The sequence below is a fragment of the Staurois parvus genome, unplaced genomic scaffold (assembly GCF_062004578.1).
Source record: "Staurois parvus isolate SC_StPar_1 unplaced genomic scaffold, SC_StPar_1.0 ptg000226l, whole genome shotgun sequence".
NCBI classification, from domain to species: domain Eukaryota; kingdom Metazoa; phylum Chordata; class Amphibia; order Anura; family Ranidae; genus Staurois; species Staurois parvus.
The window spans coordinates 5,410,062-5,430,242 of record NW_028318022.1 but is presented as its reverse complement, the minus strand read 5'-3'; the positions used below and the strand labels follow the sequence as shown (position 1 = coordinate 5,430,242).

General features: G+C 41.1%; 1 protein-coding gene across 4 annotated transcripts in view; it reads left to right on the top strand.

Annotated features, from left to right (window-relative positions):
- Positions 1–20,181, top strand: part of ARHGEF10 (Rho guanine nucleotide exchange factor 10) — a 199,537-nt gene that overhangs the window by 109,584 nt on the left and 69,772 nt on the right. For all 4 annotated transcript variants that reach the window (XM_089679527.1, XM_089679526.1, XM_089679524.1 and 1 more), the window contains 4 exons: positions 5,283–5,372; positions 6,104–6,274; positions 9,978–10,123; positions 13,499–13,671. In XM_089679527.1, the coding sequence (XP_089535653.1) occupies positions 5,283–5,372; positions 6,104–6,274; positions 9,978–10,123; positions 13,499–13,671 (580 nt within the window). The remainder of the gene's footprint in view (positions 1–5,282; positions 5,373–6,103; positions 6,275–9,977; positions 10,124–13,498; positions 13,672–20,181) is intronic.

Here is a 20,181-nt window from a genome sequence, read left to right as displayed (position 1 = left end):
TTGTTATATTGTTATCAAACAAGCAGTCATTAATTGCATTGGAGAAAGCAAGAAAATGGAAAGCCCGCAGGTAATCTGAACCACATGATTTCATTAACAGCCTATTCACACCACTGTGTTGTGAGGTTATGACACTACTCAGTAACACATCACTTTGCATTGGTGTACTGCTCTGCTATTTATTGCAAATGGCATCCCAGTGAACCTGCATTGCCATGCACCACATGATGAAACATCTTGTGTTGCACTGCGCTAGCAAGAAAGCTACAGAAATTATTTTTAGTACATTTTGTTTGTAAAAGACATATTAACATGTGACCTAATGCACATAAATGTGCGTACATTAAATGCACCATAACATACCACCCTGGTGTGAATGAGCCCAAATGCGTTTAAACAAATGCATTTGCCATGCCAGGAACTAGCAAAGAAAAACAAGCGAAACCCCTACTACTAATTTACTCTCCTCAAAATGACAAACAAATTTGGTTGTTGTCCCCCTCTCCCACTGGAGCTGTTAAGGTGTAAGTGGACAAAAAAGATAACATACTTATTTGTAAACAATCCTAGGTCCCTAGCTTTAGAACTGTTGTTATAAAGGATACCATTCCACTTTAGGGTGACATTACACTTGATTGGCATGTGGTCATTGATTTACAGGATTCCTAAAATATATATTTCTTTATCATCCATTGAAAGATACAGCAATTGCAAAAGTTCTTACTGCCAAGCTATTCTGATGTCTACAAGAAGTTGAAGCAAACAAAAACAGTTAATCAAGCTCCCATATACCCCTCCTCCAACTGTCATGCCTTAGTTCTGTAGCCTTTGAGGCACCTTTCCTCCCACTGATACAAGACACTATTCCTACCTCCTACAGACATCAACCGTGGGGCATACAGTATCTCACAGAAGTGAATACACCCCTCACATTTTTGTAAATATTTTATTCTATCTTTTCATGTGACAACACTGAAGAAATGACACTTTGCTACAATGTAAAGTAGTGAGTGTACAGCTTGTATAACAGTGTACACTGCCTTAACCCACTTGGTCATGGACTTCACCAGAGCTTCACAAGTTACCACTAAAGTCTTCTTCTACTCCTCCATGATGACATCATGGAGCTGGTGGATGTTAGAGACCTTGCGCTGCTACACCTTCCATTTGAGGATGCCCCACAGATACTCAATAGGGTTTAGGTCTGGAGACATGCTTGGCCAGTCCATCACCATTAAGCTCAGCTTCTTTAGCAAGGCAGTGGTCATCTTGGAGGTGTGTTTGGGGTCATTGTCATGTTGGAATACTGCCCTGCAGCCCAGCCTCCGAAGGGAGGGGATAATGCACTGCTTCAGTATGTCACAGTACATGTTGGCATTCATGGTTCCCTCAATGAACTGTAGCTCCCCAGTGCCGGCAGCACTCATGCAGCCCCAGACCATGACACTCCCACCACCATGCTTGACTGTAGGCAAGACACACTTGTCTTTGTACTCCTCACCTGGTTGCCACTACACATGATTGACACCATCTGAACCAAATAAGTTTATCTTGGTCTCATCAGACCACATGACATGGTTCCAGTAATCCATGTTCCGTGGTCTGCTTGTCTTCAGCAAACTGTTTGCAGGCTTTCTTGTGCATCATCTTTAGAAGAGGCTTCCTTCTGTGACGACAGCAATGCTGACCAGTTTGATGCAGTGTGCAGCGTATGGTCTGAGCACTGACAGGCTGACCCCCCACCCTTTCAATCTCTGCAGCAATGCTGGCAGCACTCATATGTCTATTTCCCAAAGACAACCTCTGGATATGACGCTGAGCACGTGCACTGAACTTCTTTGGTCGACCATGGTGAGGCCTGTTCTGAATGGAACCTGTCCTGTTAAACCGCTGTATGGTCTTGGCCACTGTGCTGCAGCTCAGTTTCAGAGTCTTGGCAATCTTTTTAGCCTAGGCCATCTTTTTGTAGAGCAACAATTCTTTTATTCAGATCCCCAGAGAGTTCGTTGCCATGAGGTGCCATGTTGAACTTCCAGTGACCAGTATGAGAGAGTAAGCGCGATAACACCAACTTTAACACACCTGCTCCCCATTCACACCTGAGACCTTGTAACACTAACGAGTCACATTACATCGGGGATGGAAAATGGTTAATTAGGCCCAATTTGAACATTTTCACTTAGGGGTGTACTCACTCTTGTTGCCAGCAGTTTAGACATTAATGGCTGCGTGTTGAGTTATTTTGAGGGGACAGCAAATTTACACGGTTATACAAGCTGTGCACTCACTAATTTACATTGTAGCAAAGTGTCATTTCTTCAGTGTTGTCACATGAAAGGATAAAATAAAATATTTACAAAAATGTGAGGGGTGTACTCACTTCTGGAAGATACTTCTGGGAGATGCTGTAATTCATGCTACTGACAACAATGGCACACTATTTCTCCCACTGACAGCAATGATGGGGCACATTTCCTCCCACTGACACCAATGATGGGGTGCTATTCCTCCCCCTAGTTTTTACATATACAGGGGGAGAAATTGTTTTTGTTTATTCCTACTGATGCCAGGACAATTTCTACGCCCAATAGCCACAGTCCGGACCCCAGAAGTCTGTTCTGCAAAGAAAAATTCTGACTATAGTTTTCCTAGCCTTTTGGTCCTTTTTTTTTTCATTCAGGCATTGAATCCTTCAGATACTCTTTTAGCATGATCTTCACATCTGTTGTATCCCTTGGTGGCTATTGCCTATCCTTCAGCTGGACTGCTTTTGATATCCTGACTGTTTAAGAATATTTTTACTGGTGTCCCTCAACAGATGATAAAAATAATATTTTGTACCTACTCTAAAATCCTTTTTCTGGTCCAAGTCCAGGGACTGACCCTATTGTTATTGACTCTTTGTACTTCTTGCTAAGTAAACTCAGCCATGACAGTTGGAAGTAGGGTTGTATGGGTGCTGGTTTTATGTTTGCCAGTATACAATCCCAAACTGTTGGGTGAAATTGCTGTAGGCAGCAATTTCACCCAACGGTTTAAGAATTTCTTCAATTCCTGTGTCCACACAAATCTTACAACCCTCTTCTTTTCTAGATTCCATAAATTGTTCTTATAATACATATGTGTAAGATTACTTTATTTAATGGTTCTGTTTCATATTAAAGTATTTTAGTTCATTTAACTACCAGGTTCTTGTACTACTTACCATGGACAAGTTATCCATGAACAAATAGAGCTGAGGTTTTAGATTGTATTTTATGGAGCTCTGTGCATTAGATCTATTTTCAAAAATCTAATCTCATGCTAGTATTTTAGAATATCGCTATTTTCAATTCACAAAATATAAGTTTGAAGTTTCTTACAATATTCAACACATTTGTTTCTGCATGGCTGTATTGGCTGCAGTAGAAGAAGGTATGTAAGAAAAAACTCCACCATGACTTGTGGACATACATACATATTTTATTGTCTCATGTGCCGTTTTCTTCACTGTTACAGCATGTCACGGAGATAAGTTGTCTCTATGTTTGTAGGCAAGTCAGGTGATGTACAGCCTGTGTTTTGAGTTTAAAATGCATGGTTTAAAGTCTGATGTCGTCTTGAGTTGTGGTGTGCATTTTTTGAGATGTAGCACACATGCAATGCTCTGTCTTCCATCATTATAATAATTTAGGCAATGTAAGTATGATTTATACTTACCAGATCATTAAACATTTTTAATATTAAATCCAGTACACACTAGTCTCCCAACAGTCTGTAGAGGCAGGTGTGTTCTGGGTCAGATGCTGGTGTTTCTGATTTCCTGCCAGAAAACAATCAGACCTACTTCTTCAAACCTAAGCCAATGTTATTTAAAACTATTGCTAACCAAACATTCAGATTGTTCAGCCAGCAGTATTTCAACTGTGGCCTTATGTACTACTGTATGTGGCCATTATATTACCATGTAAACTGTCAAGATCATCCAGTTAATTTTCAATAATATTCATTGATATTAATGGTCATTTTTGCACATGTTTAATAATCACCCAGTAGTTGGAAAAAAATGATTTCCTAATCTTCCCTTACACCAGCATTGCTTGTTAGTGCCTACAGGTAATTTAAGGACTTTAGGCTTTTGGCAGGCTTACATGGGAGAATGGAGCTATATTTCAACAAGAAATTGGACTCCACAGATTTCTTACCGTACGAATTGGTATAATTGTACATTTGAACAGATTGTGCTTTTCATGTCTGAACATTAAACATGATCTAAAAGTAGAGCAGTTCCCTGGCTTCTAAATTCTCATGACAAAATGTACATCTTCAAATTAGCCTTTACAGCAAGGTTACATCTGTTCTCTTGGAATGTTATGGTAACTGTTAATTGCCTGGTATACTAAAATATTGCTTTTTGTCTTTGTAATAGAAATTCATACATTTTATAGAAATCAGTTTCATTGTATGTCAAGGATAAATGCAATTAGTAGTTGGTACAGCATTTTGTAGTATTGATAAATGGCACTGTGTGGATAAGGCTTGCTTGTTTCTTTTTTTTTTATGGAATAATGTGACGGTTGAGCTCTCATCAAGTTGTTAGGTATGGCTCAATATTACATCATTGTGTTTTAAGTATAAACCAGCGAGGAAACCTTTAGGTTCATCACTATGCCTGAGCTTCCCAGACCAGTTTTAGCTGAGCTTCAACAATTCTAGTCCTATTGCCCAATCCACTGAGATTAATGCAACTCTGTAATCCTTTCTTCTGTACACGTGTAAAGCTCACTAGAATGCTCCACATGCCTGGCAATGGCAGCAATGTTATTGGGCCATCAGGCTGCATAAGGCCTTGTAGTGTGATGGGTCTGGAGGAAGAGTTTTAGCATATGCAGTCCAGCTATGTATTTCATTTTTCTGTTTGATAATGCAACCTAAACTGTTCTTTATCTAAACACATTTTATCACGGACATTTAGAATAAAATGCCTTCTAAAATGTCAGTTTTAGCAGCTAAGTGCAGAATACATGCATGATATAATTGGACTGGGAGTGAACGGCTTACATATTATCACATTAAAGGTGGATAGGTGAAGAGGCTGTAGCAAAGCTCAGGTCAGCCTGCAAACTCTGCATTTTGAAACAATAATCTTCCAAATAGCATTTTGTCAAGTGCCTAGCTTGGGTCTGCCTGTGGGAGACCATGCATGCTACTTGGTTTTGTGTTTACTACATTAATCAAATTTTCACTTAAGTTTTCCATTCTGTTGTTCTTACTGATCAGCTTGTGACTTTGTGTTGTCACAGAACCAGGATTCCAGCCCTGACCGCATTACTCTCTACGGTTTGATGATGAAGCCAATCCAGCGCTTTCCCCAGTTTATCCTTTTGTTACAGGTAAATTATCCTGTTCTTTTAGACATGTTAGATTACATACATTCTCATATGTCAATAAAACTATATGAGAAGTAATTTAATTTACATGATCTGCAGGGAATGTACAGTATTCACTGCCATTTTTTAATTTACCTATAGGTGTATCCAGTCATTAAATCTGTATAAAATCCCATGCCTATCAGGATACAGCCTTTAATGCTGTACCTGAATCATAATGTAGCCTGACACATTGTAGTAGATTTGTATTGCTGCTCAATATGTGACTTTTGTAACTTTGTATGAAAGGTGACAGGTGGTGTTTATTACTGACTGTCTTTTAGATAAGTTAGTTTCATGGTTGTAGTACATTCTGTGAAACTCCTCACTCACCGATTCTGAGCCATTATAGTCAATAATACACTTCAAATCTATAATTTTTTTAGATCCTAGTGCCATTGCTACACATTTATGCGTAGTTTAATGTACATTTGACAAGTGTAAAGGGACCTTATAGTGTATGAGTTTATTTATTATAATTTCTTTGTGAATAATAGTTACATTTACAAAATACAAAAAATATTCGAGTGGATGGTGTGTTTAACGGTTACTAGATGTATTAAATGTACCAAAACTACTCTTTCATGACATTTAAAGTATAGGTATGAATACAGTTTCACCACGGTGTGCAAATATTGTTTTAGGTTTTGCTATTTATTTTATATATTGCTTCTCTGTGGTCTTGGCTTCTGCAGGCTATGTTGAAAAATACGGTAAAGGGTCACCCTGACCGGCTTCCTCTACAGATGGCTCTTACAGAGCTAGAAACATTAGCAGACAAACTCAATGAAAGGAAGCGGGATGCAGATCAGCGCTGTGAAATTAAACATATTGCCAAAGCAATAAATGAAAGGTATCTGAATAAGGTTGGTATGCTTTTTACTTAAATAACTTGCCAGACTCTTGTCAGCCTTGCACTGATTTTCTGTTCAACTCAGTCATATTTATGTACTAAGAATTATTTTTTTTAATTCTTTATTTTGGGCAACGTACAAATAGATGCATACATGGCCAATATTCAGTCCTCATACAGTCGTATCAAACCGCATCATAAGCAGTACAAATAAAGACCAAACAAGTATACCATATATCTGAGTGACAATTTTTAAGTATCTCTAGATGATCTCTGTAGCACCTGACTCAACTAGTCTTTTATGTGCTCAAGAATAGAGTGGAGAGAAATAGTGTGGGGTGAGTCACATGTAAAAAGACAAATATGGCCATCTTTTATACGGCAAGGAAAAAAGATCACTTTGTCCGGTATTTTTTTTTACAGTGACTGTCTTGGGGGCAAATGGATCTACAAAGGAGACCTCTAAAGGGGAAGGGAAGAGGAAAGGATATGGCAGCTGGTTGAGGGGCCAGATGTGAAGTATAGAGAAAAACTTGAAAATATTTTAATGTGATCCTGCAATAGTCTTGTTAATTCAGATTGGGAGAAATAAAGAAATCCTAATCTGATTAGTTTTGTTTGTATTATGTAAAACAAAAATTATATATACTATATGACCATGACACCTACCCAGGAGGCCAAGATACACCTCTCCAAATTATTGAACTTGGATGTTTCAGTGAAGGGTATTGTTAATTCTACAGCTCACAAAGTCATTTTAGACAATTTTGCCTCCCAACATTGTGGCAACACTTTGGTAAAGGTCCTTTTCTGTTCTAGCATGGCTGTTTTCGTGTAGACAGAACTGGGTCTATAAAACATGGCTTGATGAAACTTGACTTGCCTGCATACAATGCTGACCCCAATCCTGATGAACCACTTTGGAATGAACTGGATTGTCAATTACTATCTAGCTCTCCTGCAACATCAGTACCTGACCTCACAATGCTATTTTGGTTGAATGGGCACACATTCCCAGAGACACAGGCAACATGACAAGCCTAACTGGAAAAGTGGAGGCTGTTATATCTGCAAAGGAGAGAAGGGTGGCAACTACATTTTAATGCACATGGTTTTGGAGTGTGATGTCCAGCAAGCTCATATAGGTGTGATTGTAAGGTGTCCACAAACATTTGACTGTATAGTATGCTATGCACAGTATGCCAACATCGCAAATGCTGGAAATTATGCAGCTTGTTTGTTTACCTACTTCTGTTTTACCATTTGATTAGATTATCAAACAGAACATGAAAATAGTCAGCTTTTAGTCTCTGTGTTTTCTTGAGCAGCAGAAGGTGGTTACTATTTCAGTGTATTACACATATGGGTAAGAAGTAAATTTTAACTGAGAATTCCCTTTTAATTGGTTTCTATAGGAACTGAAGCTTTTGTAATTTGTTTATTTATTACAAGCCCGCATTTTGCGCTCTGTAAGACGCACCTGACCGTAAGACGCACCTGACCATAAGACGCACCTAGATTTTAGAGGTGAAAAACAAAAAAAAAAATATTCTGAACCAATGGACTGCAGACACAGTACAGGAGATGACCAGAGACTGCGGACACAGTACAGGAGATGACCAGAGACTGCAGACACAGTACAGGAGATGACCAGAGACTGTGGACATAGTACAGGAGATGACCAGAGACTGCAGACACAGTACAGGAGATGACCAGAGACTGTGGACACAGTACAGGAGATGACCAGAGACTGCGGACACAGTACAGGAGATGACCAGAGACTACGGACACAGTACAGGAGATGACCAGAGACTGCAGACACAGTACCGGAGATGACCAGAGACTGCGGACACAGTACAGTAGATGACCAGAGACTGCGGACATAGTACAGGAGATGACCAGAGACTGCGGACACAGTACAGGAGATGACCAGAGACTGCAGACACAGTACCGGAGATGACCAGAGACTGCGGACACAGTACAGTAGATGACCAGAGACTGCGGACACAGTACAGTAGATGACCAGAGACTGCGGACACAGTACAGGAGATGACCAGAGACTGCGGACACAGTACAGGAGATGACCAGAGACCATGGACACAGTCCAGGAGATGACCAGAGACCGCGGACACAGTCCAGGAGATGACCAGAGACCGCGGACACAGTCCAGGAGATGACCAGAGACCGCGGACACAGTCCAGGAGATGACCAGAGACCGCGGACACAGTCCAGGAGATGACCAGAGACTGCGGACACAGTCCAGGAGATGACCAAAGACTGTGGACACAGTCCAGGAGATGACCAGAGACTGCGGACACACTTCGGGAGATGACCAGAGACTGCGGACACAGTACAGGAGATGACCAGAGACTGCGGACACAGTACAGGAGATGACCAGAGACTGCGGACACAGTACAGGAGATGACCAGAGACTGCGGACACAGTACAGGAGATGACCAGAGACTGCGGACACAGTACAGGAGATGACCAGAGACTGTGGACATAGTACAAATGACCAGAGACTGTGAACATAGTACAGGGAAAATGCCAGGTACTGTGGACATAGTACAGATGACCAGAGACTGCAGACAGTACAGGGAATGACCAAGAGACTGCGGACCTTTGGGGAGGGAGGGGGAGCGGGTACTTGAAGTTGTCCTTTCTTTAGTGTGGGCACGCTAGCTTCTTCCCGCGCCAGCTTCTGCCACAGCTGGGTGCCCACTGCGCATGCGCGAGAAGCGTTGCGCTTTGTGTATGGTCCGGCGCCTTCTGGGACCTGTCACGTGTCCCAGAAGTCGCCGGACCATTCACAAAGCGCAGCGCTTCTCGCACATGCGCAGTGGGCACCAGGCTATCACAGAAGCCGCCGCGGGAAGAAGCCGGCGCAGGAAGACTGTACAGCGCTCGACAGAGGAACAGGTAAGGTCCTGCAGGAGAGAAGAGCTGAGCAGCCGGCCTGGTATTCTGACATGGTGGCGGAAATACCAGACAGGTCACTCCATAAGACGCACTGACATTTTCCCCCCTTTTTTTGGGGGAAAAAAGTGTGTCTTATGGAGCAAAAAATACGGTACTTATATAGTGCCAACCATATATGCAAAGCTTTATATTGTACATTTACATCAGTCTCTCGCCTCAAAGAGCTTACTATCTAAGGTTCCCTAACTCACATTCATACATGTACATACTAGGGCCTATTTAGATGGAAAGCCAGTTAGCCTACCAACATGTTTTTTGGCAGAGAAAACTGTAGAAAACCTAGAGGAAACCCATGCAGGCACTGGGAGAACATGCATAAGTCTGCCTTATTTTCTTTACCCAAGATTGTAAAAGAATATTTTTTTATCCTGGAAAACAGAAAGCCATGCATGGCTGTAATCTGTACATATAATTCTGTATTTCCAGATGTTGTAAGCACTGTTCTTTTGCAGTGATCATGGCTATTAACAGTCCCTCATTCTGTAGTCAGTAGGCCTTTGAAAATGGCTAATGCATTTGCAAATTATATTGGAAATAGGGGAAAGCAGTTAATGGCATAGAAAGTTTACATGATACATCTATGTGCAGTTAAGTGTGTGGATGGATGGGAAACTGGTAAAGCAGTGGAATTGGGAATTACTTTACTTTCAGCTTTAAATTATATTTTTACCTTCTTATAAATGTTCTGTCCCAAAAATATTTTTTAAAAATGTGATTTTTCTTCCCTTAAATTGTAGCTCCTTAGCAATGGGAATCGATATCTCATTCGTTCAGATGATATGGTAGAAACCGTGTACAACGAGAGGGGTGAAATCCTGAAAACCAAGCAGAGGCGTCTCTTCATGCTCAATGATGTGCTGATGTGTGCCACTGCTAGTAACAGGTTAGTTTCTGCTTCAAAGTAGAGGAAAAGCAAAAACAGGAACCCCTACCTTCCTGATATATGTATTCCATAATTATAGTGTATTACTGCATCACTAACTCCATGTTTACATGTTTTGAAATATTCATACACAATAGAACTCTTGTGCTTTATGTCGATATAGCACTTAAGAACATCTGTTGTACTGTTTCTCCTAACTACTGTTAGCTGGAAGAATAAACTGGGAGTCAAAATGTAAGTGGCCAGCAGATGGCATAAGTGAAGCATCTGCCTGAACAGTGATCTGATCTGCTGACAGATGAATGTTCCCTAAATAATGGATACCTTCCTCTGTCATGAAGTAATGAGACAATCCGAAATAGAAAATATCTGCTTTACATTTTCTCTTTTGTGTACACATCAGGAACCAAACAATGAGTTTTTCCGCTTTTGGACTTACATGGTTATGAAAAGTCAGAGTAAGTGGTGCTAAATATGGAATAAATAACAGCTGGTGATGAGATCATAGGGAGAAGTGTTTTTCCTTTTTCCATAAGACACACATAGTATGCCTAATTTTATACTGAATAAAAATAAATTAGACAGTATTTGCTTAAAAAAATCTCCACCTATTATTTCAGTACTGTGATTCAAAGAACTGTGAATTCCTGTTGCCATAATTTCCTTTCATTGCTCCTGTCAGTGGGACTTATGACTTTTGGCAGGTTGGTACTGCATGAGCCTGGTGAGCCATTGAGGAATTGGCAGCATTGTGTCAGGGATCGCGGCGACAAGCGGGTCTGCGCATATGTTAAACGCCGATCCATACTAGCCGGTGGGCACTAGGACCTGGGCAGCGGCGGCCGCGCATGCGCCCTCGCGATCACGGACACTTGCCTGGCACCGATGACAGGGCAGGGCGCACTATTTAAACCTGCCCTGCACAGATTCTCATTGCCATATGGTCTGATTATCCTGTGTTCCTGTATACCTGCTGTTGTGATATGTTGCTGACTCTGCCTGATCCTGACCTCTGCTGACTTCTCCTGCTCTGACCTCCTGGCTCGTTTGACCTCTCTCCTGGATATCCCTAATCTGGTCTGAACTTCTGTTACCGACCCCCCACGAGTGTTCTGACTACTCTTTTGCCTGCTGCCTTGTGCTACGCTGACCCCACTGTTACCGACCCGGCCCGTTTGACCACGCTCACTACTCTGCCATCCATCCATCCTGCACGGATCCAACCATCCCTACTCCAGGTTTCTGCCTCTACATGTCAGGCTCTCTACCTGCATATACCTTTGGCGGATCCCTCTACCACAGGCGGGTGTACTCAGGGGCCACGACCTGGTCCCTGTCTGCTCCAAGTCCATCCCCACCACCAGGGGCCCTGGTGAACAAGCAGACTGGGGTTTAGACTCCACGCTCTGGGGAATCCTGTCCTGTGGACTGCTAGAGGTACCACCAGGCGGTTGTTAACATAGTGTGTGTAGTGGACTATGGGGTTAAATTGTAGGTAAAGGCAAAACATTTAGTTTTAAATAACATGGGTAGGGGTTTTTAGTGATGTCTTCTCCCCTGCTTGGAAGTTCTCTAATTTTCTTGGCTATCACTGGCACCAAGACAGAAACTATGGGGATAACCTAACATTTAGAGTTGTCATGAGATCAAGAAGTAAGGGTAAATCATCCAGCTGGGACTAATGTTGCAGTGACAGGTGCTGGTAATTCTCCTTACTTTGAGGAGATTTCACCTCACTTTCTGTTGTATCTCCAATACAGGAACTGAAGAGAAATCTCATTAGCATGACACAGACAGCAAAGAAACAAAAAGATCCTTTAACCTTCTCTTCTCTATCTAAGGGTTCATTCACATTATCTCCATTGTTCTGTTTTCTTCATGTCCTGTTTACACCACAAAACTGGACTGAAGTTGATTGTGGTGCACTGCATAAAAGATGCAGACCTTGCATTTTTACACAGGGTAAGGCACTGCAACACACTGTGGTGTACAAATCAGAATGAAGTGACATTTTGTGATACTTCAATAAAATAAAAAACCCTAAACCGGGCCTTTCGCTGTAACAACTTTCTTGGTCCCACCTAACAGACAGTAGACCACACAAGCTTTAATCTGTGCAAGCTCGTGTTGACAAGCCCATGAAACAAACAAGAAAAACTTTGACTATACATGCAGTACACTTTAAACATTTCACTACCACTATACATCTTTAAACTGTGAAGTGGTGGTATTCAGTGCCGTTTTATAAAGCACCATTGGATGGCCATTGATCCTATGCCTGTGAACATCAGCTCTGTGCACAGTGTTCAGGGGCATAGAGCCAATCCAAGTGGCTCTGTACCTTGATCTCTTTGATTGGTGAAAGATAGACCAATCGCAGCAATTACAAATGTAAAGAGTGTAGTGTTTTACATATGTGAGCCCATCACTTTTTCTTACAACAGAGGAAATAATAATTCAGTGCAGATCAGAGCAGCAGTAGCTGCAAGTAGTTTTTAGCATGGTCACCCCTTCTTTCTCTCCTGTAAATCTGATCTTAATTCTGCCTCCATCCTCCCACTGTATATGACCTGTACATTAACCCCTTCGCCACCTCCTTTCTCTGTGTATGACCTGTATGCCTTGTATCTAGCACCAGTTCAATACCACCATGTTTCTTCATTTTCAAAAAATGGCAGCAAAAAAAACTGATCACCATGGAGTGTCTTCTTTCCAAAAAGGGGACACTTTAGGGCGTGTGCACTGTTTTTTTTTTATTTTAACAAAAAGTTTAATAAAACTGTTTTCTGTTTAATTTTTGGTCTTTTTTCCTTTAAATAGTAAAAAAAAATGCAATGTTTTATTAAATACCAGGAAAAGAAAGCTCCACCTGTCTCAAAAAAATATATACAATTAATCTTGGTGCAGTGTTGCATGATGTCAGTTTTCATTAAGTATTACAGAACTGAAAACTTAAAAACAAAGGGGTATTACATGCTAGTAATTAAGTGGTTAAGTATACTGTTACATGAACTTTGCTGATTGCAGAACTATAGATGTGCCTAAGCAGGGGGCATGTATCTCTGAAGACAGACAAAACGCATGCTCCCTTCTGATTGGTAAACTTTAGCTATAACCAATTATGTGTATTTCTCTTCACAATTACACCATTATTTAAAATATCGTATTGCTTTTTTGACAATTTCATGAAATTTTCCATAATGATACTTTGATATTATTAAACCACTTTCAGCTCAAATCGGCTTGTAAATTATGTTTAGGGTGCTTTAAAGCATCCCTAAATGCTGGCTGTGTTTAATGAATTCTGAATCTGATCACAAAGAATTCCAATACACAGTAACAATTTCTTATTAAATCCATGTGCTTTCCTTTTAGATCTTCCAATGAAGGTAGTAACATGGTAACAGAAAGCCAGAAATACTTACTAAAATGGAGTGTGCCTCTTGGTCACGTAGAGGTTATTGAATATGGGGAAAGTGAGGAGCAAGGAAATCAGTCTCGATTTTCTTCCATACATGCATCTGAAAAGGTCATTTGTGCCAAACCAAGTAAGTGTACATAATACATTTAATGGACAAAGGGCACCCTGTGGAATGTCACTATGAGCGTTGTTCATCAGATTTGATCTAGTTGGTCGGTTATTCACTCATATATTACATGATTTAGTGTGTTATTGTTATCAATAGTATGTGTGTGTCTTTCGGTATGTATATGTGCAAGTATGATTGAGATATATTCATACACAGTGCTCAGCATAAATGAGTACACCCCAATAGATTTGTCAGAAGACCTTTACTTTTCTTTCAGAATCAACATTTTCTATGAGACACTGCAAAATACTCCCACAAATGCGGGCCATTGATTGCAAACAAGATTTGTTAATTTGCGCACACAAAAAAGTATTTTTCCTAACACATTCATTCAAAACCATGTTGCAAAAATGAATACACCTCAATGAAAGTCATATCTAAATTTTAGACAACAAAATCCTAATTAACAAGAATTTAACTACAGGTGAATCTAATTATTCATTAAACAGGTTTCCAACAGATAGTTGATTATAAAAGGGTGTTTCTTAACAAAGAAAACCACTCCCCATTTAATGCTGTCAGCAATGGCACCAGATGGAAGTGAAATGTCACAAGGCCTGAGAAAGAAAATCATTTATTTACACAAGAAAGGTGAAGGCTATAAGAAGATCAACAAAGCTTTACTTATCAGTCAGAATACTGTAGCAAAAGTGATACAAAAATTTAACAAAGATGGAACTGCAACCATCTCACAGAGACGTCCAGGCTGTCCACAGAAGTTAATACCTCGACAGGAGGGTCTTCTGATGAGCAGGGTTGAAGAAAATCGCCATGCAAGTTCACTGCAGTTAGCTAAAGAAGTAGAAAACCAAACTGTGGTGGTTGTTTTCCATGACACAATACGGCATACACTGCAGAGGAATGGCATGCATTGGTGTCGTTCATGAAGGAAGCCTCTCCTATAGCCCATGCACAAAAAAGCCCACCTAGAATTTGCCAGGGCCCATGCTGAAAAAAGACTACTAGGACTCTGTACTCTGGAGTGATGAGACTAAGATAAATGTTTTTGATACGGATGGCTTCAAAACTGAATGGCGTCAAAAAGGTGAGGAGTATAAAGAAAAATGCAGGGTGCCTACAGTGAAACATGGTGGTAGTAGTGTCCTTGAGTGCTGCCAATGTCAGCGAGCTGCATTTCATTGATGGTATCATGAATTCACAGATGTACTGCTCTATATTGAAAGAGAAGATGCTACCATCACTCCGTGCCCTTAGTCGTCGTGCACTTTTCCAACATGACAATCAAAAACACACTTCCAAGGCCACTGTTGTTTCTGAAGAAGAACAAGGTAAAAGTGATTCAGTATCACCCCTATTTTAGTGAATACAAGCTGCGCATACACTTCATAATGCTATGATCAAACATCAATTATCACTCTTATATTATGTATTATTCTTTTTCTTCACCATTAATTCTGTAACAAAAAATCTATAAATAAAAATAAATAAACTTAATAAATATGACACGATGTGATATTACACAAATACCGTGACTTGAAAATATATATATAATTTCAAAAAAAAGTCCCGTGATAAAAAAGTAATGAAGAAGAAATTAAAGTCCAGTGCTGACATAATTTCATGTGACGCACCGCATCGTCACCCCTATGAGTAAGTCAGGATATGATGAAACGCGCCAGGGCGTGACGGTGCGGCAGACCGGAAGTGACGTACATCCGTAACCAGAAGTGACGGCGTTCTGTCCGACAGTTCCGGAGATGGTGAGAGCACCATGCAGTATCTGCTTGTCACAAAGACATATCATTTGGGCTTGTTGATGTCTTTAATTTTGTAAGTGCATTACTTGGAGCAAATAAAGCCATTTATCTTGGGTAATATACTATTGGAGCGGATATTTTCTTCTCTTTTCATGATATGGTGGAGTGGAGTTTTTGAATTATCCTGGCAACCAATCATTGAGTGGGCTATTCTTGGAGGAACCTCCTGATCTAATTAATGGATATCCTCTTGATTATGCTTTAACAAAGGCAATATCTGGTGAGTGCACACCTGAGTGGGGGTGCATGGTGGGCACAGCACAAGGTTTCAACACTTTAAAGTTTTCTGCACCACATGAAATTATTTCAGCACTGGACTTTAATTTCTTCTTTATTACTTTTTATCCCGGGACTTTTTTGTAACTTATATTTTCAAGTCACAGGATTTGTGTAATATCACATCATGTGTCATATTTATTAGGTTATTTGTTTATTTTTATTTATGTATTTTTTGTTACAGAATTAATGGTGAAGACAAAGAATGATGCATAATATGAGTGATAATTGATGTTTGATGATAGCATTATGAAGTGTATGCGCCGCTTGTATTCACTAAAATAGGGGTGATACTTATATTTTTGGATTTTTGAAATGGGGTATAGTGGCAGTAATATATATAATTTTATTTAGAGGCTTAAAATCTTTTTTGCATCAGGCGCAATATAGTGATATTTGGATAACTATTTCAAGGTGGTCACTTACAGAACATATAGAAAGTGATTCAGTGGCCAAGTATGTCTCCTGATCTGAACCCTATTGAAAACCTATGGGGAATTCTGTTGAGACAAGTTGAGCATCACTCTCCATCCAGCATCCAGGCACTAAGAGGTTGTTCTTGAAGAATGGAAAAAGATAGATGTTGCAATACAGTTAGGTCCATATATATTTGGACACAGGCACAATTTTAGGTTTTGTCAGGTATTTACCAAAACATATTCAAGCTATAGTAATATAATGGATATGGGCTGAAAGTGCACACTCTCAGGTTTAATTTGAGGGTATGTACATCCAAATTGAAGGAAGGATTTAAGAATTACAGCTCTTAAAAGTAGCCATCCCCCTTTTTCAAGGGACCAAAAGTAATTGGACAATTGAATCGAAAGCTGTTTCATGGCCAGGTGTGGGCTACTCCTTCGTTATTGCTTCATCAATTAAGCAGGTAAAAGTTCTGGAGATTATTCTAAGTGTGGTATTTGCATTTGGAATCTATTGCTGTGAACCTACATCATGCGTTCTAAGGAGCTGTCCATGCAAGTGAAACAGGCCATTGTAAGGCTTCAAAAATTAAACAAATCCATCAGAGAGATAGCAGCAACCTTAGGAGTGGCCAAATCAACAGTTTGGTACATTCTGAGGAAAGAAGAACGCACTGGTGAGCTCAGCAACATCAAAAGGCATGGATGTCCTTGGAAGACAACAGTGGTGGATGATCGCAGGATTCCCTCTATGGTAAAGAAAAACCCATTCACAACATCCAGACAAGTGAAGGACACTGTCCAGGAGGTGGGCGTATCATTGTCAAAGTCTACAATCAAGAGAAGACTTCACGAGAGCAAATACAGAGGGTTCACCACAAGATGCAAACTATTCATAAGCCTGAAGAATAGAAAAGCCAGATTAGACTTTGCCAAAAAACATCTAAAAAAGCCAGACCAGTTCTGGAAAAGCATTCTTTGGATGGATGAAACTAAGATTAATCTGTACCAGAATGATGGGAAGAAAAAAGTGTGGGGAAGGCTTGGAGCAGATCATGATCCAAAGCACACAACATCATCTGTAAAACATGGTGGAGGCAGTGTGATGGCATGGGCATGCATGGCTTCCAGTGGCACTGGGTCATTGGTGTTTATTGAAGATATGACAGAAGACAGAAGCAGCCGGATGAATTCTGCAGTGTTTAGAGATATACTGTCAGCCCAGATTCAGCCAAATGCAGCAAAGTTGATTGGACGGAGCTTCACAGTACAGATGGACAATGATCCAAAACACACTGCAAAAGCAACCCAGGAGCTTTTGAAGGAAAAGAAGTGGATTATTCTGCACATGGACGAGTCAATCTCCTAATCTATACTCCATTGAGCATGCATTTCAATTGCTGAAGGCAAACCTAGAGGCAGAAAGACCCACAAACAAAGAACAACTGAAGACAGCTGCAGTTATAGGCTGGCAAAGCATCAGAAAGGAGGAAACCCAGTCTTTGGTAATATCCATGGGTTCCAGACTTCAGGCAGTCATTGCTGGTAAAGGATTCTCAACAAATATTACAAATGAACATTTTATTTATAATTATATTCATTTGTCCAATTACTTTTGGTCCCTTGAAAAAGGGGGATGGCTATAGCTAGCTTTAAATGGTACCGAGATGGTATCAACATTTAGGACCCTGTACCCTAAACACGAGTACAGGGGCGGAATGACAACTCATGGGGCCCCCGGGCAATTGGGGATCATGGGGCCCCTGTGTCCTTGCCCACACTCAAAACACACACAAAAAAGCCTATAAAATGTACCAGGAGCATTTTATGGGGCCCCCTACTGACCCCCGGGACCTCGGGCTGTGCCAGAGTGCTCGAATGGTCAGTCCGCCCCTGCACGAGTATTACTTGGTACAGCTTTCAGTCTTGTCTAGCCCCAGTCTGCCAAAGACTTTTTATAGGCTGCCTGCAGTGGAGCTGGAGGCTGCACCCGTCAAACCTGGGTGCACTAAAGCACCGAGGGGGACTCACTGTAACTGAATAACTCAGTCTGCAAGGGGCCTGAAAATAAATTGCCGCTAATGAGGTGTGTGATGTTTTCTCTAACGACGTTAGAGAAAATATTTACATTCATTCGGCTGGTACAGTACAATAAGCACTAAACTTCTGGGCCTGAAACTACAGAGATAGATGTAACACAATGATCACAGCAGGTCACTCATTCAGCACCTCTTCCATTCAGAAAGCATCTTGCATTCTTCTCACAGAATACAAGGTGATTTGTGATTGGAGAGCTCACTTTTTAGGTAGCACGGTGGTCTGCATGTTCTCCCTGTACCTGCATGGGATTCCTCCGGGTCCTCCGGTTTTCTCCCACACAACAAAGACATGCTGGTAGGTTATTTGGCTCCTGTCTAAACTGGTCCTATTATCTGTGAATGTGAGTTAGGGACCTTAGATTGTACGCTCCTTGAGGGTTAGGAGCTAACATGAATGCATAGTATACAGTATCTCACAGAAGTGAATACACCTCTCACATTTCTGTAAATATTTTATTCTATCTTTTCATGTGACAACACTGACGAAATGACACTTTGCTACAATGTAAAGTAGTGAGTGTACAGCTTGTAGAACAGTGTACATTTGCTGTCCCCTCAAAATAACTCAACACACAACCATTAATGTCTAAACCACTGGCAATAAAAGTGAGCACACCCCTAAGTGAAAATGTCCAAATTGGGCCCAAAGTGTCAATATTTTATGAGGCCACCATTATTTTCCAGCACTGCCTTAACCCTCTTGGGCATGGCGTTCAACAGAGCTTCATAGGTTGCCACTGGAGTCCTCTTCCACTCTTCCATAATGACATCACAGAGCTGGTGGATGTTAGAGACCTTGCACTCCTCCACCTTCCATTTGAGGATGCCCCACAGATGCTCAATAGGGTTTAGGTCTGGAGACATGCTTGACCAGTCCATCACCTTTACCCTCAGCTTCTTTAGCAAGACAGTGGTTGTCTTGGAGGTGTGTTTGGGGTTGTTGTCATGTTGGAATACTGCCCTGTGGCCCAGTTTCCGGAGGGAGGGGATCATGCTTTGTTTCAGTATGTTACAGTATATGTTGGCATTCATGGTTCCCTCAATGAACTGTAGCTCCCCAGTGTCGGCAGCAATCATGCAGCCCCAGACCATGACACTACCACCACCACGCTTGACTGTAGGCAAGACACACTTGTCTTTGTACTCCTCACCTGGTTGCCCCACACACGCTTGACACCATCTGAACCAAATAAGTTTCTTGGTCTCATCAGACCACAGTACATGGTTCCAGTAATCCATGTCCTTAGTCTGCTTGTCTTCAACAAACTGTTTGCAGGCTTTCTTGTGCATCATCTTTAGACAAGCCTTCCTTCTGAGATGACAGCCATGCAGACCAATTTGATGCAGTGTGCGCCGTATGGTCTGAGCACTGACAGGCTGACCCACCACTTCTTCAACCTCTGCAGCAATGCTGGCAGCACTCATGCATCTATTTCCCAAAGACAACCTCTGGATTGATGCTGCGCACTTGCACTCAACTTCTTTGGTCAACCACGGCGAGGCCTGTTTAGGGTCTTGGCAATCTTCTTATAACCTAGGCCATCTTTATGTAGAGCATCAATTCTTTTTTTCAGATCCTCAGAGAGTTCTTTGCCATGAGATGCCATGTTGAACTTCCAGTGACCAGTATGAGAGAGTGAGAGTGATAACATCAAATTTAACACACCTGCTCCCCATTCACACCTGAGACATTGTAACACTAGCAAGTCACATGAGAGCGAGGAGGGAAAATGGCTAATTGGGCCAAATTTGGACAATTTTCACTTAGGGGTGTACTCACTTTTGTTGTCAGCGGTGTAGACATTAATGGCTGTGTGTGTTATTTTGAGGGGACAGCAAATTTACACTGCTATACAAGCTGTACACTCACTACTTTACATTGTAGCAAAGTGCCAT